The 23,513-nt window shown below is 45.4% G+C and overlaps 1 protein-coding gene across 1 annotated transcript in view; it reads right to left on the bottom strand.

Annotated features, from left to right (window-relative positions):
• Positions 1-23,513, bottom strand: part of CACNA1B (calcium voltage-gated channel subunit alpha1 B) — a 188,089-nt gene that overhangs the window by 138,222 nt on the left and 26,354 nt on the right. Inside the window, exons 4-6 of the mRNA XM_042963523.1 lie at positions 12,581-12,672; positions 11,210-11,362; positions 9,807-9,997 (exon numbers count right to left, since the gene is read on the bottom strand). Coding sequence (XP_042819457.1) covers positions 9,807-9,997; positions 11,210-11,362; positions 12,581-12,672 — 436 coding nt within the window. The remainder of the gene's footprint in view (positions 1-9,806; positions 9,998-11,209; positions 11,363-12,580; positions 12,673-23,513) is intronic.

The raw sequence follows: 23,513 nt of genomic DNA, 5'->3' as shown, positions 1-23,513 counted from the left end.
CATCTCTCCTAGACCTTTTGACTTTTATAGCCTTGGTCTCATAACACAGTACCAAAAGTGTCCAGTTTTCAACTGAAACTCATTTGCCATGCCAAGAACCAGGGAAAGCACAAACTGAATGGAAAAAAAGATCGACAGATTTTCAATAGATGCTGTGATGGTTAATTTTATGTGTCAACCTTGACTGGGCCATGGGGTCCCTAGATATTCAGTCAAACATTATTCCGGGTGTTTCTGTAAATGTGTTTGGGAGGAGATTAACATTTTAATTGATAGAGTAAAGCAGATTGCCTTCCATAATGTGGTGGACCTCATCCAATCAGTTGAAGGTCTGAAGAGAACAAAAAGACCAACCCTCCTCCAAGTAAAAGGGAATTCTCTAGTAGACTGCCTTCAGACTTCATCTGCACCATTGGCTCTACTGGGTTTCCACCTGCTGGGTTTCAGACTGGAATTGTACCACCATCTCTCCTGGGTCTTCAACCTGCCAGCTCAAACTGCAGATTTGGACTTGCCAGCCTTCATAATCACAAGAGCCAATTCCCAATTAGAAATTAATCAGTCTTTCTCTCTTCACATATATCTGTATACACACATACATACACATCCTACTGGTTCTATATTTCTGGAGAACTCTGACTGATACAGATTGCCAACACTAAGATGACAGAGACAATAAAAGTACCAGACAAATATTTTAAAGCAGCTATTATAAAAATACTTCAGAGAACAATCATGGACACACTCGAAACACACTCAAAAACAGAAAGTCTCAACAAAAAATAGTGTCAGCAAACAAGTAGAAGATATAAAGAAGAACCAAATGGAAAACTTAGAACTGAAAACAACAATAATCAAAATTAAAATATAAATGGAAGGCATAACAACAGAATAGAGCAGACAGGGGAAAGAATAAGTGAAGAGTAAAAAAGAGAAACAGAAGTTACCCAGTCTGATAAACAGAAAGAAACCAGACTTCAAAAACAAACAAGAAGGGGCACCTGGGTGGCTCAGTCGGTTGGGCATCCAACTTCAGCTCAGGTCATAATCTCACGGTTCTTGAGTTCAAGCCCCGCATCAGGCTCTGTGCTAATATCTCAGAGCCCGGAGCCTGCTTTGGATTCGGTGTCTCCCTCTCTCCCTGCCCCTCCTCCACTCACTCTGTCTCTCTCTCTCTCTCTCTCTCTCTCTCTCAAAAATAAATAAACATTAAAAAAAATTAAAAGAAAAAAAAAACAGAACAGAGCCTAAAGAACCTGTGGGACTGTAACAACAGACCTAATGTTCATGTCATCAGGAGAGCAAAATACAGGAGTGTCCAGTACGCTGGTAGTGACCACCATGCATTCACTGAGGCTGAAAAGTGTTCAAAAAAATAACACCTGAAAACTTCTTAAATTTATCAAGAGACATAAACCTACAGATTCAAGAAGCTAAACAAACACCAAATAAGATAAATTCGGGCCACCTGGATGGTTCAGTTGGTTTCAGCTCAGGTCGTGGTCCCAGGGTCATGGGATCGAGCCCTGTGACAGGCTCCATGCTGAGTGTGGAGCCTGCTTAAGATTCTCTCTCCCTCTCCCTCTGCCCCTCCCCTGCTGTGTGTGTGCATGCACACACACACACTCTCTCTCTCTCACTCTGTCTCTGTCTCTGAAATAAAAAATAAATATAAAAAATAAAATAAGATAAACCCAAAGAAATCCACAACATGACATATCATAGTCAAATTTAAGAAAACTAAAGACAATCAAAAGAGAAATGACACCTTACTTATAGGTGGAAAACAATTCTAAATAGTCCTTGGGTCAAAGAAGAAGTCTCAAGGGAAATATAAAAATACACTGAACTGAATGAAAATAAAAATACAATGTGTCAAATTTGAAGGGCACAGCTAATGCAGTGCCAAGAGGGAAATTTGTATCACTAAATAAAATACATACATTATGAAAGAGTAATCAAATCAATAACCAAATCAATCAAATCAATAATCTAAACTTCCACCTCAAGCTGCTAGAAAAAAAAAAGAGCAACACAAACCCAAAGGAAACTTAAGCAAGTAAATAATAATGATAAGAGCATAAATCAACAAAATTGAAAATAAAAACTATAGAAAAAAGTCAATTTTTTAACTTGGTTCTTTGAAAAAAAAATCAGTTACATTGACATACCTCTAACAATACTGACCAAGAAAAAAGGACAGAGACACGTTATCAATTTTATGAATGAAACAGGGGATATCACTACAGACCCAGCAAACATCAAAAGGTTAATGAAGGAATACCACAAACAACTCTACATACATTCACTAACAAGGATGAAATGGACCAAGTTCTCAAAAAACTCAAACTACCACAACTCATCCAATATAAAATAGTTAAATTTAATAGAGCTATAATTATTAAGGAAAGTGAAATTGTAATTTTAAAAATTTCCCCCTAAAAAGGATAGATATATTGGTCAATGGAATAAAATTGATGATCTAGAAATAAACCCTTACATTTATCATCAATTGATTTTTTAACAATGGTACCAAGAAATTCAATGGGGGAAAGAACAGTCTTTTCAACAACTGGATATCCACATGCAAAGAATGATGCTGAGTCCCTACCTCACATCACATACAAAAAGTAAAATGTATCATAGACCTAAATATGAGAACAAAAATTAGAAAACTCTTAAAAGAAAATATAGGAATAAATCTTCACGACTTTGAATTTGGTAATGAATTCTCAGCTGTAACACCAAAAGCACAATGATGAAAATAAAAATAGAAAAATTGGACTTCATCAAAATAAAAATTGTTGGTACTTCAAATGACACCATCAAGAAAGTGAAAAGACAATGCGCAAAATGTAAGAAATATTTACAAATCATATATCTGATAAGGGTCTAGCATCCATAATAGATACAGAAAAATTACTGGCCAATAATAAAATGACAAATTAACCAATTTTAAAATGGGGAAATGATCTGAATACACATTTCTCCAAAGAAGACATATAAATGGTGTAATAAGCACATAAAAGATGCTCAATATCATAAGTCATTAGGGAAATGCAAATCAAAGCCAAAATGAAATACCACTTCCTTTCATGGTTGTTTGATTAAATTTAAAATTAAACTTTAACAAGAAACAATAGGTGTTGTTGAGGATGTGGAGAAAAAGGAACACTCATGCACTGTTAGTGGGAATGCAAACTGGTGCAGCCACTCTGGAAAACAGTATGTTTTCTCAAAAAGTTAAAAATAGAACTACCCTGGGGCGCCTGGGTGGCTTAGTCGGTTAAGCGTCCAACTTTGGCTCAGGTCACGACTCATGGCTCGTGAGTCCGAGCCCCGCGACTGCCTCTGTGCTGACAGCTCAAAGCCTGGAGCCTGCTTCGGATTCTGTGTCTCCCTCTCTCTCTGCCCCTCCCCCACTCATGCTCTGTCTCTCTCTATCTCTCAAAAATAAATACATGTTAAAAAAAATTTTATTTTTTTTTTTTTAACTAGAACTACCCTACAATCCAGGAATCACACTACCGGGTATTTACCCAAAGAATACAAGAACACTAATTCAAAGGGATACATTCACTCCTATGTTTACAGCAGCATTATTTACAACATCTAAGATATGAAAACAGCCCAAATGCCCACTGATTGATGAATGGATAAAGAAGATATATAAATATACATTTATATGTAAATGTATTTATGTGTATACACATATACACACACATACATACATACATATATACATTCAGCCACAAATAAAAGAATGAAATCTTGAGGCGCCTCGGTGGCTCAGTCAGTTAAGCATCTGACTCTTGATTTTGGCTCAGATCATGATCTCACAAGTTTGTGAGTTCAAGCTCCATGTTGGGCTCTGTGCTAACAGCTCAGAGCCTGGAGCCTGCTTCAGATTCTGTCTCCCTCTCTCTCTGTCCCTCCTCAGCTCGTGCTCTGGCTCTCTCTCCTTCTCAAAAATAATAAACATTGAAAACATTTAAAAAAGAAATCTCTAGACCCAGATTGTAGAATTCTACCAATTCTCAAAAAAAGAATTAATACCACATACACAAATCTCTTCTAGAATATGAGAAAGGAAGAACTACTTTCTAATTCGTTTTATAAAGCTTGTATTGCCTTCATACCAAAACCAGACAAACATAATTCAAACTAGAAGGAAATTACAGACCAAAAGCCCTCATGAATATGGGTGCCGAAACCCTTAATGAAACATTAACAAATTGATTTAAGCAATGTATAAGCCCCACATTGGGTATGACCTTGTTTAAAAAAGGAAGGAAAAGAAAGACCCACACAACTACACCCAAATTTTTTAGCAGAGGTGCAAAAGTAATTCAATGGAGGAAATATAGCCTTTTCAACAAGGGTTGCTAGAGCAGCTGGATATTCACAAGCCTCCAAAAAGTAAGGAAGGTAGGAAAGAAGAGAGGGAAGAAGGAAGGTGTGGAGAAGCAGGGGGAGTGAGAGAAGAATCTCAACCCAAACCTCATACTTTATTTTTTTTATGTTTATTTTTGAGGGGGGGAGGGGCAGAGAGAGAGAGAGAGAGAGAGGGACAGAGGATCCAAAGAGGGCTCTGCACTGACAGCAGAGAGCCAGATGCGAGGCTTGAACTCATAAACCAGGAGATCATGACCTGAGCCAAAGTTGGATGCTTAACCAACTGAGCCACCCAGGTGCCCCTAGACCTCACACTTTATGCAAAAATTAACTCAAACTGGATCACAGACTTGCATGTAAAATGTAAAACAATAAAACTTTAAGAAAAAAACCATAGAATAAAATCTTCAGGATTTAAGGCTAGGCAAAGAGTTCTTAAATTTGACCCTAAAAGCCCAATCTACAAACGGAAATACTGGTAAACTGGACCTTTTCACAATTAAAAATGCGTGTTCTGTGAAAAACCAGGTGAAGAGTATGAAAAGTCAAGTTAATGACTAGAAAAAAAGTATTTGCAAGCCACATATCTGACAACCAACTAGTTCCTAGAATATATGAAAACTTCACAGTAAAGTAACAATCCAGACAAACTGTGGACAAAAGATATGAAGAGGTATGTCCCTGAAGAAGATAAATGAATGGCAAAAAAGTAGGAAATGATACTTAACACCATCAGCCATTAGGAAGTGCGGATTAAAACCATAATGACATATCAGTACACACTTAACCAGAAGGGCTAAAGTCGAAAACAATGACAACATCAAATACTGGTGAGGAGGCTACATTATCCATCCACTCCTGATGGGAATGTAACAGAATACAGCCTTCTGGGAAATTTTTAGTTTCTTAAAAAACTAAACTTGCAACTACTATACAAGCCAGAAATTGCACCCTGAGGCATTTATCCCTGAGAAATGAAAACTTATGTTTACACAAAAACCTGTACACAAATGTGTAGAGCAATTATGCTCACAATAGCCCCAAACTGAAAACAATCCATATGTCCTATAGCAGGTAAATGTTAAATAAACCTAGCCCACCCATATCACAGAAGACTGCCCAGCCATAAAAAGGAACCAATTACTGACACACATTAATCTAGATGAATCCCCAAAGAATCACGTGAGTGAAAATAGCCAATACCAAAAAGTGACATATACTATGGTTTCATTTACATAACCTCCTTGACATTACAGATGTGACAAAGAGACTAGTGGTCAACAGGGATTGAGGGGGGTGAGGGTAAGAAAGAAGTTGGTGTGGCTACAAGGCAACCTGGGTGTCCTTCCGGCATGGAATGTTGTGTATCTCGACGACATCAGTGTCAGTATTCGGGTTGTGAGGCACACTAGTTCTGCAGGGTGTAACCATTACAGGAGACACGGGATCTCTCTGTATTATTTCTTACAACTGCACGTAAGCCCTCAATTATCTCAAATAGAGTTTACTTTAGGAAAAAACCACCAGCCAACCCCCATCTCTCCCTGCAGCTCCCTCCCACCGTCTCGCTACACCTCACAGGGAGCTCCGGGAAAGAGCCGACTCCACCTGCCGTCCTCGCTCTCATCCTGCCTTCACCTTTAACCTGCACCTTCCGAGCTTCTACCCCCACCACCGAAACCGCTCTTGTCAAATTACCAGCATCTTTCTTGACCTCTGACCTGGTTGATCATTTTCTAGAAACTTTTTTCTTAGCTCTGCTTCCAAGACACAGCACGCTCACGGTGCTGTTTCTACCCTGCCTCAAAGGCTCCACCTTGGTCTCTCGCTGGCTCCTTCTTTCCTACTTGTCTTCGGAATGTTGGAATTCCCCCAACAGCCAAGCTCAGAGAGGGCTCAGTCTTGGGCCTTCTTTGCTTCTCCTTCTACATTCCTTGCTGAGCCAATCACATCCTCTCCCATACTGTTAAACTCCATCCATGATCTCAGACAGACACCCTCAGCCCTGCTGTCTCCTCTGAGCTCCCTGTCATATACCCAACTGTATACTCAGCGTCTCCCTTGCATGAAACCAGTTCTTTGAAACATTATGGAGGCAAATCAGAGTCCCTGGGCTCCACTACTACTCCACTGAAACAAACCGAGCAAATATCTCACTCCCAAGTCTCCCTTCTCAAGAAAGGGCACCACCTTCCCCAGTGGCTGATGTCACATCTTTGGTTCTTCTCTCTCACACTGCACACGCAACAGACGAGCAAGCCCTACCTGTGCTCACTGTAAAACACGGCCTTTGCACCTATACATGTGAACAACCCTTCCTCAGAGCTTCGTGTAACCAGTACAACGAGCATATGCAAAACCACATGTATATAATCACAAGCCAACTTCACTTACCTCCTACTGTCCCTTTGAACATATTCATGCCCCTGGATAAAAACCTGGATAAGTCCTATAACTTTTCTGATAACTCCTGGGTAGTAGAAAGTTCTATAATCACTTTAAGTAGAAAACACAGTCTCAATTCAGTAATTAAGTGCCCAATCCCAGCTGGCAATAAAACTACTTAACATGCTTTACACTGAGAATATCTACTCTTTTAGCTGGCCTGCCACAGCTGGCTGCTTTCACTGGGAAAGGGAGGCGTGGTCCCTCTTTGCCCCTCCACGCCTAACACTGTTCCTTCTTCCTCAGCTTGCTGCTGGCTGGGTTATTGACCCCAACACAATGCAAGCAGGGGAGGAAAAAGGGGGGGGGGGAGGGAAGGCAAGTTTTTCCATGCTTGGCCGTGCCCTGAGCTAATCTCATCTTTCTGGGCCTGACGGAAATTTACTGCTGACTCCTCTCTCACAAGGCATTTCTGTGGGTTCTTCCAGGAACCCATCTGACTCCACTTACTTTTCAAAATGCAGGCAAGCCATTTCTCCCTCAGTTGGAGAACTCCCCCACCCCCACCCCCATTTTTTCAGCAGTCTGTTGTGAACACAGGTTCTCTACTGAGAGGTCACTCGCCCTGGTCAGAATTTAAAAGGGCTCTTGGCTGGCGACTGTCCCCTGGCCATAGCTGGTCCATGAGAAACACTCACACACCCTCCTCTGTTCCCAACATTGAGTGTATTCTGCACCTCTCTCCCTCCGCCCCACCGTGGCAGGCCAGTGGCTCCTGCCCTTGAAATCCCGGCACTGTCACTTGGGGCTCCACACTCCAGGAGCACGTCTGGGTTGGAGCACTGGGTTGGAGGCAAGCGGCAGGCTCTTTCTCTGAAGAATCCCCTTCAAAACACCCGGTCTGATTTGCAGCAATTCACCCTCTTACCCCCCAGTGTGGAGAGTGGACCCAGCCAGGTCTAGGCCACCTCACAGGTCACCACTGTCACTGTGTCCTGGTGCCTTGCCAAACCGCCAAGGCACAATCTCATAGCACCCGCATGTCTGGCTTCCAGACCTCACCAGGCCTGGCTTTCACAAGGTGTCTAACTCATCACTCCCTGCCCCTCATCCACCTTTGTTTTCTTTAAAGCACTTGGCATTATAAGGCCTTTATCGAACGTCTTCTGCTCACCACTGTACATGTAGCATCTCGGGGGTACCCAGAGCCCAGCGGGTCCAATGGAAGTATATGCCAAATGAACCCTCTGTGGCTCTCGTGACCAGTCCTGCCCTAGGGCCTAGTTCCTGCTCAGCCCCTCCCACACAGGGCACAGACCCACCCATCTGAGTCACCAGGGCCCCTGGCCAAGTCCCAGGGGGCACTGAAAGCTGCAGAGACCTATTCATGCAGCCCTTGCTCAGGTGGGGCTGGCAGGGATGTGGCCAGCTCAGAGCTATTTTTAGGGTCTGTCCTTGGGAAATCGTTCCTTGACTGGCTGTAGGAAAAGGACAGTCAAGCTCCTCATAACTGCCTTTGTGCCTGTTCTTCTTTTCCTCAATTAAACAGAGCCTGTCAGGAGACACGACTCCCAGTCCAAGGAGGGATCTGGTTCAAGGGACTTTGGGCCAGCTTTTCCTGAACTTCCACCTTCCCTCTGCACGCTCAGCGAGCATTTCCCAAGCATCTGCTGGATTCCTAGCCCTGAGATCCACCTGGGTTTCCATGCACCCACAGAGTAGAGGGCCCCAGTCTGCCCCTTTCCTCCTGTCCCTCATGCCACCAGACTATCGCACCGTCATTTCTTCCCCGGGCTCCTAGAGGCCGGGGAACACAGGCCTCCAGGGGCTTAGAGCCCAAACCCCACCTCAGCACCCAAGTGGCAGGTTCGGCACGAGGTATCTTGTACCTGCAAGTCCTCCACCCACAGCCCACAAGCAGAGCTCGCTCTAGCTATCCAGAAAACAGCAATCCGCCAGCCATACCTTCCCAGCCAAACCTTCCAAGATTTCTAGCTCATGTGTGCCTTCCTTGTCTACCTCCCAAAGCCCCTGAGGGACTAATTTCATTGTTCTTATGCCCCGGTGGCTCATAGGGCTACAGCATGTAGGAGGTAGCGAGGGAGGTCAGCACATAAGAAAAGAGACAGAATTCTGCTCAAGCTTCTGTGGTCGAGTCCTCCCAGAAGAGCGTCACATGGAGGAGAGGTGGCAGTGAGATGGGCCACCAGGCAAGACCAGCTTCTGTCATGGGTACCAACCCAGACTGCCCTGTGTACATCACTGTGACAGGCAGGCATCCTCGTGGGCAAGAGGATGAAGAGGAAACAGCACCAGATAGACACGGCAGAGAAGACAGAAATGTGCAAGACACACACTCTGAGCCCAGAGCCCCAGCGCCATCAGAGAAGTCTTCCTGAGAGTCTGCTGAGTGCAGCCATAAACCCTGCCCTGCTCCTGTCTTTACCGGGCAGCCTAGGGACAACGAGAGGCCCAGCAGGCTTCCCTCTCCCTCCCTCCATCCAGAAAACCCAGCAGGGATGGCACAACTAGTAGTTCCCGGCGAGCTGCCTACCAGTCTCAGGGCCTTGAGCAACTTCAACAGCCCCTCCATGCCTCAGCCTCCTCACTGTACATGGGGTTCTCGAGACGACTCTATGAGTTAACAGGGACAGGGCACTTCACGCAGGGCCTAGCTTGGAGCAAGCTTGCAGTGAGCCTTAGGGACTGGCGCTGTGACCATGTGACCAGCAGCAGTAGCATCTTCTCTGGCATTTTCTTTGCTGGCTTTCTACCTGGCCCTCGGTTTTACTTTCATAAGAGAAGCTGTCCTGGAGACTCTAGGACCTAGGTCAAGAGTTCGAGTCGACATTGATGACAGTGGGCCCTTGGTGGAGTCATCTGAAGGAAGGGGCCTGTATTTCATCCCAGGGTAGAGGAAGGAACTTGGGGCTGGGCACAGGCTCTCAGGTCAGGAACGTCACCCCAAATGGGATCCTAGGAGCTCCAGGGTCCATCCACAGTCCCAGGGCCAAGATGCAACTCACGTTATAAAGGATGTCAGTCCATCCCTCCATGGTGATGCACTGGAACACTGTCAAGATGGCAAACAGGATATTGTCAAAGTTGGTGATGCCAAAGTTGGGTCCCGGCCAGTACTCCCGGCACTCGGTGTCGCCCTCACACAGCCGGGCCGGGGCCTCCTTGCCACAGGGAAAGTCACCCACCGGCTCTGGATCTGTGGAGAGAAGAATGAAGCACAGACCCTGAACCCAGAAACACCAAGTTCTCCAACCCCTCCTGCGGCCCCTGGGCTTCAAAGGCCTCATCACAGGTGGGCAGGCATCAAGCACCAATGGAAATCCTCCCTTGACTCCCCCCACCCTCCCTCCCTGCACCAACTCTCTCCCCGTGCCTACAGTCTGGCTCCCCCTGAGCTCAGACCAACCCTCCCAGGAACCACTGGTCAACCTCTCCCTTCCTACTGGAACCTGCCCGTTACTGTTTAAACACGCTCAGGACTCACTCGCCTTAAACTCAAAAACGACAAACCCCTAACATCCAACTCTTCCTGCCGCTACAACGCTGACTGCTTTCTCTCACAGCCAAACTAACACTGAGGCTCTCCTGACACACAGATGTTGCCTGTCACTCTGGAGTCGGCCACCGCAGGCCCTGCTTGCCGGGCAGATCGGCTCAGAGCCCACACGACGTGTGGCCACAGGATGGCTGGGGGCTGCAGGGCCCAGGCCTCACTACACTGGCCCTACAGAGTGCTTTGATAAGACGTTTTTAAAATCATGAATGATTTAAATTTTAGTCAGAGCTTTCTCTGCGTCGACTGACACGTTCATGTGGCTCATCCGCCTCACTGCAAAACACACCCAGAGCCCAACCCGTTGTGCCGTCTCCACCAGAACAGCCTGGCCGCAGCCGCCATGTCTCTCCAGTCGAGATGTTGCCCTCCTGAGGAAGCCTGTTTCTGCCTTTGCCTCCCTGGAGCAGCCAGAACAATCAGATGACGTCAGTCCTCACTCAGAGCCCTCCACCGTCTTCCTGATTTCTCTCAGAGGAAGACTCGGAGTTCCTACCACGGCCACGAAGCCCACGTGATTCCCCCTCTATCCCGGCTGCGCCTCGTAAGTGGAGTTCTCCGGCCTGGCGGCCACATTGCAATCCCTCTTAACGTCAGTCCGATCACTGCTCGCCTGTCCCCTCAGGAGAGAGGCCTCCCCTGGCGCATTTCTGTGAAGCAGGCTCCCAAGTTATTCTACCTCAAGTACCACAACCTGTAATCATTGCATTTATGTGTTTACTCATGTTTTTGTGTTTTTCAGGTTGTGGTGTGTGCCCCCCGCCCCCGTCTGTCTGGCACCTAGAACAGTGCCTGTCTCCTGGATGCGTGAGTCTGCGGTCCCGTCTGAGCCCAAGGGGTGCTGCCAGGCCTCACCTGTGCTGTTGGGGAAACAGGCCTTGTGGAATTTTCCCATGTAGAACTCGAGGCCAATGATGGCAAACATGAGGATGGCAAAGAAGAGAAGCAACCCAATCTGCAGAAGCGGGACCATGGCCTTCATTATGGACTTGAGCACCACCTGCAGACCTGGGCCAGAGCAGCCAGAGCAGGGCACATCAGAGCAGGGTGGGCGGTGCAGGGGGCGGGGGGGGGGGGGGGGCGCAGACCGGCGAGCACCTAGGCTGCTTAGGACTGGGGGTCCCGGGGCAAGGTGCTGATCTGAGAGCCCTCAGAGTAGGGGACGGAGCAGGGAGCGTGGGGAGTCGGGGGAAACCGCACGTGCTTACACAAGAGTGTTCAGGGTGGGGGACCAAGCATAAGTCTCAGAGGGAAGTAGACGGAGAGATCCCAGCGCAGAGGAGGGGCAGGGCGTGTCGTGTCAGAATTGGGGTCTGGTGGAGGGTGGGTGCTGGCGAGATGTGTGGACCTATGGAGGGCTCTGGGTGGAGCAAGAACACAGTCCTAAGAGGGGAGGGGAGGGGAGGGGGTGCTGGGAGGGAAGAGCAGATCTTGACAGGCCCCAACACTTTAGGGAAAGCAAAGCAGGGGACCTGCTTGCAGGAGTGTTTGACCGCTGACCACAAAGCCAGAGGGACTCAGCACACAGAGGAAGCTCAACCCCATGACCCCCTCCCCGCATGGCCCCAGCTCTCAGATACAAGCCTGAGCCTTTACCTGGCAGGGTCTTGGGGCAGAACAGGGGCTCCCCCTGCAGCGGCCTCAGAGGGACATAGCCCTAGGTCCCTGCCCACTTGGGGCCCTGAGGAAACCGAAAACCAGACTTCCACTGGACTGAGGAACAGGAGTCAGGGTCGCCCCTGCCTCTCAAGGTAACCCTGGCCACGCTCCTAACCAGGTGTGGCTCCTTGAGCAGCTGAATCCAAGAGCATGTCTTAACCGGGCCTCAGTTCTCCAAGGCCCTGCCAAGCCTGAGCCAAGTCAGGTGGTCCTTTGACTATTTTGTCAGGCCTCCTGCCTACCACCTTGCTCGGTCTCTTGTCTGTGCTTTAACCCCAGAAAAAGAAGCAAAGAGCTAGAAATGTAGCAGAGCGTGTGAGGAGAAGCAAAGTTTCCATCTGGGGAAGCCAAATCAGGGCAAAACAACAGAGCCACTCTCTGGGCTTTCACAGAGAATGTCAGGCTTCTTCACACCTGGTTCTCACAGGTCAGGAGCCCTGAGCTTCAAGTCACCCAAGCCAAAGGCCCACTGGTTAAGGCTTAACTGTGGCTGTGGCCATGGTGGGCTTGGGGGAGGGTGTTAGTGATCCACGTAGGCTTGGGGCTGATTGCTTTTGCCAGACTCACTCGGAATCCCAGACACCAGCTTCAGGGGCCTGAGCACACGCACAGCCCGCAGGGTCCGCAGGTCGAAGTCAGTGCCCGCTGTGGCCAGGATCCTGGCAGGAACAGAGAAGGAGGGAAGTAAGGGTTTCCACATTCACGTGAGAGAACACAGGCCCCACCACCCATGTCCTTTCTCCCGACAACAGTGACCCCCACTGTCTGAGCACGAGGCTGCCACAGGTTGTGGCGCTGCCGTGGCAGGACGAGGCAGGCACTGAATCCTGACGTCCTCGCGGTAATGTCAGTAATGACTGCTTCTGGCGTGACCGTCCCTCCAGCTGAACGCAATCACCCTGAGAGGACACGTGGTCTCTGGCACCTGGCCTGGCCTTGCGTTTGCCCTCCAACTAAATCCAAGCCGAAACCCGGTCCGCAAACCAACCCCTACTGCACCCCAAGCAGCCTCACGAGACGGGGTGATGAGCGGAAACGAGGAAAACGGAGGCTGCGGCTCCCGAACAGGCGCCACACACAGCCTTCCTCACCTTCTCCCAGGAGAATACCGATCGGGGTGGGGTGGGGCAGGCGGAAGAGCGGGTACCTGGGACTCAGGGAAGCCATCATAATCAATCCCATTAGCCGAAAGCTATATTCCAAGGCGTCCCATCTCAAAACACAGAGACGATCAGACAGCCACCTCTCAGCACAGCCACTTCTCTGCTCCCTTCACACCAAAGCTCATGCAGAGGGTCAGCCCTTGGTGTCCCCACCACCTCACCCTCCTGTCCCCCCGTGGGATGTCACCCACACTATTCCCCTGAAACGCCATTCAAGCCTTTGTCTTGCTGACTCCAAGGGTCAAGTCTCCCTCTCTAAGTGGTTGCTTCTCTGCCCTTGGGTCAACTCCCTCATTTTCCTCCAAGTCCCCGGCAGCCCCTCAGGGTCTTGACCGCCACCCTGGCCTTCTCCACCAGACTCCGGAAGAGGAAGCCCCAGGGCTCAGGCCCGACAGGTCTACCCCGTAACTCTGAGCACCACACACATTAAGTGCACACACATCATTAAGTGCAGACTCATAAACCCAACTGCCTTTCTAACATTGCTACCTGGATGTCAAAATAGCATATCAAGCATCATACAATAAAGAATTGTTTGTTTGTTTGTTTTAACACTACTGTTTAAAAGTGTTGAAACATGTACTTCTTTTAAAAAGTCCAGAGCTGGGGCGCCTGGATGGCTCAGTTGGTTAAGCATCCGACTTCAGTTCAGGTCACGATCTCGCAGTTGGTGAGTTCGAGCCCCATATCGGGATTTCTGCTGTCGGCACAGAGACCGCTTCAGATCCTCTGTCCCCCTCTCTCTCTGCCCCTCCGCCACTTGTGTTCTTAAATAAATAAATAAATAAATAAATAAATAGTCCAGAGGTGATACATTATGGTGACCAAGGAACTTTGGTTCTTGCCCCCGGCCTTGGTCCCCTCCCCACCACCTGGCTCAGTGAGCACCACTCGCCCACTGTTTATTTCAGGCAAGATCAGGGCTGCAGCCCTGAGTCCTCGCCCCTCTCACTCTTCAGGCAAAGCACCACAATCCTGTTGGCTCTGCTGCTGGAATGCATCCTGGACTCCTCGTGAGGAAGGCCTTGTGTCCCCACCCCCGGTCGAAGTACCATGCACGAGTAATAAAAGTTAAGATGAAGCTAGGGTCAAAATAAGAAGAAACTCGCGGGTACCTGGGTGGCTCAGTCGGTTGAGCGTCCGACTTCGACTTAGGTCATGGTCTAACGGTTTGTGGGTTTGAGTTCCATGACGGGCTCTATTGCTGACAGCTCAGAGCCTGCTTCAGGTCCTCTGTCTCCCCCTCTCTCTGCCCCTCCCCTGTTCATGCTGTCTCTCTCTCAAAAATAAACATTTAGGGGTGCCTGGGTGGCTCAGTCAGGTAAGCATCCAACTTCAGCTCAGGGCATGATCTCACAGTTCGTGAGTTCGAGCCCCATGTCAAGCTGTGCTCACAGCTCAGACCTTGGAATCTGCTTTGGATTCTGTGTCTCCCTCTCTCTCTGCCCCTCTCCCACTCATGCTCTGTCTCTCTCACCCTCTCTCTCAAAAATAAACAAACACTAAAAACTTTTTTTAGGGGTGCCTGGGAGGCTCAGTCAGTTAGGCATCTGACTTTGGCTCAGGTCACGCTCTCAACGTTCATGAGTTCGAGCCCCGAGTCGGGCTCTGGGCCAACAGCTCAGAGCCTGGAGCCTGCTTCAGAGTCTGTGTCTCCCTCTTGCTCTGTCCTTCCTCCGTTCGTGTTCTGTCTCTCTCTCAAAAATAAATAAACATGAAAATAAATAAGTTAGGGGCGCCTGGGTGGCTCAGTCAGTTAAGCATCTGACTTCAGTTCGGGTCATGATCTTGTGGTCTGTGAGGTCCAGCCCCACATTGGGCTCTGTGCTGACAGCCCAGAGCCTTGAGCTTGCTTTGGATTCTATGTCTCTCTCTCTTTGCCCCTCCCCCGCTTATGCTCGGTCTCTCTCTCAAAAATAAGCAAACATTTTAAAAAATTTTTAATTAAAAAAATAATAATAATTTAAAATTTTTTTTAATGTTTAAATAAAATAAATATTTAAAAAATACCACATATTAAAGTATGTGGGGTTCAGTTAAAGTGATGTTTTAGGGGAAATTTGTAAACTTCAATGATTTTTTTAAAGATTGAAAATAAATAAACCAAGCACAGATATACCTCAAGAATCTTGAAAAACAGTAAATATACAGAAAAGACAAAAATGGAACTAATAAAGAGTAGACATGCTTAAAACAGAAAATAGAGAAATAACAGCCGAATCTGAAAGTTTAATAAAACGAACAAGCTTCTGGCAAGAATAATCAAGAAAAAGAGTGTATGCATATCTGTACACACCTGTACACAGACACACATATACAAACACTCACAGCACTCGCGTGCATCTGCACGAGTGCTCACGCAAGTGAACGTGTACGTACACATGTATGCACACATGCCTAAGTGTATTTACACACAGGGAATGTAACTGCAAACAGGAGAGATTTTTAGAATTGCAAAAGAATATTATTAACAATTTTATGCCAATGTTAAAATTTTGACGAAATGGATATATCCCCCCAAAGTGCAAATTATCAAAAGTAACTGAAAAAGTAGAAAACCTGAATAAGCCATGAGCAATTGTATTAGTTTTCTATTGCTGTGTAAAAACTGGCCACAGTTTTTGTAACTTGAAATAGCACTCATTAGCTCACAGCTCTGTAGGTCATTGTGGCTGTGTGCTCCGCTGAGGGTCTCACGAGGCTGAAATCAAGGTGTCAGCCAGCTGTGCCCTCATCTGGAGGCCAACCTAGGGAAAGTCACGCTTCCCAGACCCTTCACAGTGAACGGAGTCCCACTGTCTTGCTTTCAGCTGGGGACTTCTCTGAGCTCCTGGAGACAGCACTCAGGTCCTTGCAACCTGGCCTTCAACAGTCCCTCTCACACTTCTAAACTTTCTGTTTTGGGAGAGGCCCAGTCCCTTTAAAAGGATCACCTTATTAGGTTGGTCCTTTTTGGTTAGCTCACAGTCAACTGATTATAAACTAACCATGGCAGTGATATCTTATCATATCCCTGGTCCTTCCCACACTCAAGGGGAGATGGCCACAGGCAGGGATGGAAACCTTGGGGGCCGCCTCAGAGTCCTACCTACCAAAGCCATTCACAAAAATGAAGCCTGGGTGGCTCAGCTGGTTAAGCATCCGACTCCCGCTTAGTCATGATCTCATGGTTTGTGGGTTCAAGCCCCACAGCAGGCTCTGAGCTGACAGCTGGGAGCCCTGGAGCCTGCTTCAGATTCTGTGTGTGTCTCTCTCTCTCTCCCTCTCTCTCTCTCTCTCTCTCTCTCTCTCTGCTCCTTCCCCACTCATACTCTGTCTTTCCCTCTCTCAAAAATAAATAAACTTAAAAAAATGATAATAATAAATGAATTTGGATTCAGGTTTCCTCTGGCAGAACATCAGACCCAGACAATTTTGCAAGTGAGTTCTATGACCATTCAAAGAACAGATAATTTTATACAAACTGTTTCAGAGAATAAAAATACAAGAAAAGCTTCCCAACTCATATCAAAACTGGAAAAGGACAAGAAAATTTTACACACATCTCAATTATGAACACAAATATTAAATTAAAAATTAAAATAAACCAAATTCCAAAGTACGTATTTTAAGAGTATATAATGGCCAATTGAGTTGTCATAGCAACATAACAATAGTTCAATAGTAGAATTACCATTAATGTAATCCATCACATTAATTTACAAATTCAATGCAATTCCAATAAAAATCCCAACAGATCTCAAATGGAGAAAATCCTATATTTGTAGAAAATCCACCAAAAATCACCAGAACAAATGAATTCAGCAAAGCTTCAGGATATAAAGTCAAAACAAGAAAATAAGTTGTATTTCATTGCAATGCAATGAACAAACAAAAAAACGAAGCTTTTTTAATCCATTTACAATAACATCAAAAAGAATAAAATACTTGGCTGGGGGCAGGGGCGGCGTCTGGGTGGCTCAGTCGGTTAAGTGTCTGACTCAATCTCAGCTCAAGTCATGTTCTCGTGGTTCATGAGTTCAAGCCCCACATCGGACTCTGTGTTGACAGCATGGAGTCTGCTTGGGATTCTCTCTCTCCCTCTCTCTCTGCCTCTCCTCTGCATGCTGTTTCTCTCTCTCTCAAAATAAATAAATAAACTTTACAAAAAAAAGAATAAAGTACTTAGGAATAAAATTAACCAAGGAGGTGAAAGATTTGTACACTGAAAACTACAAAACACTGCTGAAGAACACTAAACAAACTTAAAACTACCCCATATCCAAGATGTACCCCCCGTATACAAGCCAGAGGACCCAAATGATTGTAAAGAGATCAGTTTTCTCAAAATAAATCCATAGTTTGTTTTATTTTAATTTAATTTTTTGAATAGTTGGCAAATAAAAAACTGTATATATATAAAAAAAGCATATCCCATATCCATAAGTTGGAAAACTTAATATTTTTAAGATGTCCATACTACCCAAAGTAAACTACAGATTCAATGCAATCTCTGTCAAAACTCCAATAATAATTTTTGCAGAAACAGAAAAATTCACCCTAAAATTCATATAGAATCTCAAGGAACCTTGAATAGCCAAAACAATCTTGAAAAAGAACAAAATTGGAAGACTCACATTTTCTGATTTCAGAACTTACTACAAAGCAACAGTAATCAAAACAATGTGGTATTGGATAAGGATAGGTATACAGACCAACAGAATAAAATAATAACCCAGAAACAAATCCTCGCATATACAGTCAATTGATTTTCAATAAGAGTGCTTACACCATTCAAAAGGGACCAGATCATCTTTTCACTAAATTGTGCTGGGAAGACTAAATATCCACACGGAAAAAAACAATAATAAGTTGGGCCCTTATCTTATATCAGATACAAAAAAGCAACTCAGAATGGGTCTTTTGCTTATCTAAATGTAAGACCTTAAACTATAAAACCCTTAGGAGAAAACATAGAAAACCTTCATGACATTGGATTTGGCAATGATTTCTTGAGTATGACACCAAAATCACGGGCAATAGAAGAAAAAAACACATAAATTAGTCCTCGTCAAAATTTAAAACTTCTGTGCATCAAAGGACACTATCAAGAGAGTGAAAAAAATCTACAGAATGGGAGAAAATTGTCACAAATCGTTCATCTAATGAGAGAGATCAAGGGGCGCCTGGGGGGCTCAGTGGGTTAAATGTCCAAGTTCGGCTCAGGTCATGATCTCACAGTTCAAGAGTTTGAGCCCCACGTCGGGCTCTGGGCTGACAGCTCGGAGCCTGGAGCCTGCTTCAGATTCTGTGTCTCCCTCTCTCTCTGCCCCTCCCCTGCTTACACTATGTCTCTGTCTCTCAAAAATAAATAAACATTAAAAAAATTTTTACGAGATCAATATCCAGAATATATAAAGAAGTCCTACAACTCAACAACAACAAAAGCCCAATTTAGAAATATCAAAGGACTTGAATGGATATTTCTCCCAAAAAGATACACAATTGACCGATAAGCACATGAAAGGATGTCCAACATCACTAATCTTTGGGAAATGCAAATCCCAACTACACTGAGATACCACCTCACACCCATTAGGATGTCTACTTTCAAGAAAACAAAAACAAAAACAAACAAACAAACGGAGATTAAGTGTTGGAGAGGATGTGGAGGAACTGGAGCCCATGCGCTGCTGGTAGGAAAGCAAAATGGTGTGCCCCCTGAGGAAAACTGTATGGCAGGTCTTCAAAAAGCTGAACATAGAACTACCACCTGATCCAGCAACTCTAATTCTAGGTACACAAAAGAACGGAAAGCAGGGTCTCAAAGAGATATTTGTACACCTAGGTTCATAGCAGTGTTACTTACAATAGGTACAAGGTGGGAGGAACCCAAGTGTCTTCAGTGGATGAAGGGAAAAGCAAATTGTGATATTTACATAGAGTGACGTAATAATCAGCCTTGAAAAAAAAAGGAAATCCTAATACATGATACAACATGGTTGAACCTTGAGGGCACAATGCCGAGGAAAATAAGCCAGTCAAGAGAAAATTATATACAATATATATATATATATATATATATATATATATATATATATATATATCTATCTCCACACACACATACTGTTTGATTCCACTCATGTGAGGTACTTAGCGCCGTTAAAATCATAGAGACAGGAAGTAGAATGCAGGCTGCCAGAGCCTGAGGGGAGGGCTGGGGAGTTAGGGTTTCCTGGGGAAGAGTTTCAGAATTGCAAGGTGAACAGAGTCCTGGAGACGGACGGACGGTGCCGATGACTGCACAACAAGGAGAGTACATTAAACATCACTTAACGGTGACTAGGGTGGCAAAGTTCATGGTGTATGTGTTTTGCCACAATTTTAAAAATTAGAAAATAAAAAGAAGCCTAATGTCAGAAAGCAAACTCTAAAACTTTGAAACAAACAAGAAAATAGTTCTGTGATTGCAAGGTAGAGAAAGGTTTCTAAAGAAGACATAAAAATCCAAAACCATAAAGTAATAGGTTGATAAATTAAACTAAACCATGAAAGATACTACAGAGAAAACAAAAAGATATTTGCAATGTACATAACTGATGTGGAATTTGTTCCCAGAAAACATAAAGAATTCCTATAAATTCATATTAAAAATACAAATAACCTATCAGAAAAATCAGCAAATTGCAAAAGAGACAAGCAGCTCAAAACCACTGGCGACAGGGAAGTTCACATCACACTAAAGAAGAGACACCATTTCACCTCCTCAGTTTAGCCAAGTCATAGCCGAGTGATGTCAAGCAACAGTTTTGAGGGCAGAAGAGAAAACTGTAGAACCGTCCTGGAGAACATTTGGCTACTTCTAGAAAACTTTAGAATGAGCATCCCTATGACTCAGAAAACCACTTCTAACTGCATACTGGACACGTCACACAAACGCTTGCAGACATATGTGCAGGCTGCTCGCAGCAGCACAGAGGACAAATTAACTGTGGTACACGTACGCGGTGAAATATTATTGAGTAAAAAATGGACGAGCACGTAAAACTTAGATAAGCCTGCACACCACCAACATGGAAAATGTCTAAAACAATGTCGAAGGGTAAGAAGGCAAGTTGTGAAATAGTTATATGTGTGTGTAAATACATATCACGCTCACACAATTAAAGTCATGCAAGCAACACCGTATGTTATTTATGGATACAGACGTATATGGGAGGACCTGGAACACTCACACACGCACGGCATCACAACCACAAATCAGGACAGCGGCTACATCCAGAACGTGAAAGAGAAGGGAAGAAAGAGAACAGAATTCGATTGAGGGAGCGTATGCAGAAGACTTCCATTTTTTTTTTTTAACATTTATTCATTTTTGAAGACAGAGTGCAAGCAGGAAGGGACAGAGAGACAGGGAGACACAGAATCCGAAGCAGGATCCAGGCTACAAGCTGTCAGCACAGAGCCCGACACGGGGCTCGAACCCACCAACCGTGAGATCATGACCTGAGCCGAAGTCGGACGCTCAACCGCCTGAACCACCCAGGCGCCCCAGAAGACTTCCATCACAACCGCAATGTTACATTTCTCTAAGAGAAATCTCCAGATGTAACTGCCGATTTACAGGGAAACGCAAGGGATGTTAGCACACAGGCATTCGGTGAGCGGAGTCTAGCCTAGGAAAGATGCAGGTGTTCGGCTAGTGAACGTCACTTGGAAAGCTCCAGCATCATTCCCAAGAAGAAGGAACAGTAATGCCTTCCTTCACCCGTAGCCTTCTGGCCACCAGGCATCCTGATACCCGCAGACAGACCCTGAACTGTCAGTAAAGGACCTCAGAAGTAGTAGCCAGATATGTCAGAGCGGTCATGGTCCCATGGGACAGGAAAACAACTCTTTGGTTTTTAGCGAAGGGCTCAAAGGTGTTTAGATGCAGGTAAGAATGTGTCTACAATCTAAAGAAACATGAAAAACACAAAATCTAGCCGTGATGTCAGAATTATAGCCTAGCTGCACCCACAAGTGCTGAGACCCCAGCACTGAGTTGAGAAGTGCCTGTCGTGGCCACCGGTGTGTCCGGAAAGAATCTGGCCGACAAGCAACCAAAATGAACGGGAAGGAAGCCTCAGCTTCATCTGCTCTGAGACGGTTTCCTCAGTGGACGATCACATCGAACCCTGGGAGGATCAAACACAGAATGTGTCAGCACACGCCAACATGCTGAATGCGGTCACGTCCAGCATCACGTTCACCGTGTGAGTCCGACTTTATAAATGGAATGAAAAAATTGACTTAGACTTGTGATGTTAAGTTCAAACCTTAATAAATCTGTAAAAGGTGTTGGGACATTTACACAAATGTATGATTCACCATACTTATACTTGAACTTACTGGAAACACAATTCTTAAGCACTTAGGAAGATCCAGTTAAATTTATAAATAAAATCATATTCTCTTTTTTTTTTTTACTGTTTATTTTTAAGAGAGAGAGAGAGAGAGAGAGAGAGAGAGAGAGAGAGACAGAGCATGAGCAGGGGAGGAGCAGAGAGACAGAGGGAGACGCAGAATCCGAAGCAGGCTCCAGACTCTGAGCTGTCAGCACAGAGCTCAATGCGGAGCTCGAACTCACAAACCACGAGATCATGACCTGAGCCAAAGTCAGATGCTTAACCAGCTGAGCCACCCAGGCGCCCCTATAAGTGAAATTTTAAATGTTTGACATTAACTAAGTCTATGAAATGGGATAAAACACCATTTGAGTCATCTTGAAAGTCACTGTTAAAAATAGTTAAATGTATGAATATAAATTTTCATCAGCTGAATGTAAAAATTTTTTTCCTGGTTTTACGGAGATGTAATTGTCATACATCACTGTATGAGCGTAAGGTGCACAAAACGATGTTTTGATTTACATCTGTTGTGAAATCGCCACCACGACAGGTCTAGTCAACACCCATCATCGCACACAGAGAAATGTGAATGAGATGTGATGAGCTCTTAGGACCCAGTCCTCACAGCCTGCTTGTTTGTCACGCGGTGGCACGAGCTCCAGACACCATGGTGCCCGGGGCACCCCTCGTACTTACTATCTTTATAGTATAACTGCAGGTTTGTATCTTTTGACCACCTTACTCCAGCTCCCCCTCCCCGTAACTCCCACTTCTGGCAGCCACAAATCCGATGGTGTTTCGCTTTGTTTTGTACTTTTTTGATTCCATGCGTAAGTGAGACCATACAGTGTTTGTCTCTGTCTCACTTCACTCAGCATAACGCCTTCCAGGGCCATCCATGTTGTCACAAAGTCATCTAAAATTTTTAAAGAGAACTACTTTTTTGGATTTGTAACTTTAATAAATTGGATGTTGAGTTTAGGAACTAAAACAGTTTCTGAATAATCTTTTCCATGCTCAAAATCCACTCTCAAGAGTACCAACCGACCCACATTTATCACAAAGGTTTTCCTTTAAAATCAGATGATAAAATAAGAATTACCACCAGAATTCTCAATCTTCTTAAAGAGTTCTAACTAACATAAGAGAACGTGAGTAAGAAATAAGGAACTGAATAGATAAGATGATGATTTCCGAAGACAACGATAAAACTCCCAGGAGCCTGGTCAGGAGCAGATTTCTCACAGTGCTGTCCCAGGACCGGCAGCATCAGCCTCGTGGGGGACGTGACGCGGGCCCAGCGACAGGGTGCAAGGAGCCCTGTGGGCGGCTCCGGTGTCACTCAGGTTTTGAGGCCCACAGGCCAACGGCAGCGACTTGAACATTGCCCTGCAGGTGTGCGAGGCCCCTAACTTCAACTTCTACAGGGGACAGAAAACAGCGAGAGGACCTCGAAGGAAAAGTACAGCACAGTGAGACCAAAAGGAAAGAGAGAAAAGCAAGCTGCAGGTGCTGTCGTCCCACCGACACTGAGAAATCTGGGCTGAAAAACAGCCAGGCCCGGCTGCAAGCTGCCATCGGCAAACACAAAAGCACAGCCCCACTCAGAGACGGCCTGAGCCCGCATCCACACCTGAGTATAAATACTCAAAAGTTAAGGGATACCAGACATCACTGCTTGGAGATACAATGACACCGAACACCTCAATCACGCTGGCATCAATAAATACAAGCCACTTAGGAACAACTTTAACAATACGAGTGACCTACCTAGAGAAAACCACAGCATCTTATTTACAAAAAGAGGGCCGCACTGAATAAATGCTAAGATACACTGTACTCCTGGATGGACAGGTTTGTATCTGTAGAATTTTAGAATGTGATCTCCAAAAATCAATGTAGAGATTCTCAATAATTGAAACAATATCCCAAAAGGAATTCTTTGAACTACGACAAAGGAATCTCAAA

The sequence above is a fragment of the Panthera tigris genome, chromosome D4 (genome assembly GCF_018350195.1).
Source record: "Panthera tigris isolate Pti1 chromosome D4, P.tigris_Pti1_mat1.1, whole genome shotgun sequence".
Taxonomy (NCBI): domain Eukaryota; kingdom Metazoa; phylum Chordata; class Mammalia; order Carnivora; family Felidae; genus Panthera; species Panthera tigris.
The sequence above is the reverse complement of the archived record's forward strand: the minus strand, read 5'-3'. Positions and strand labels throughout refer to the sequence as shown.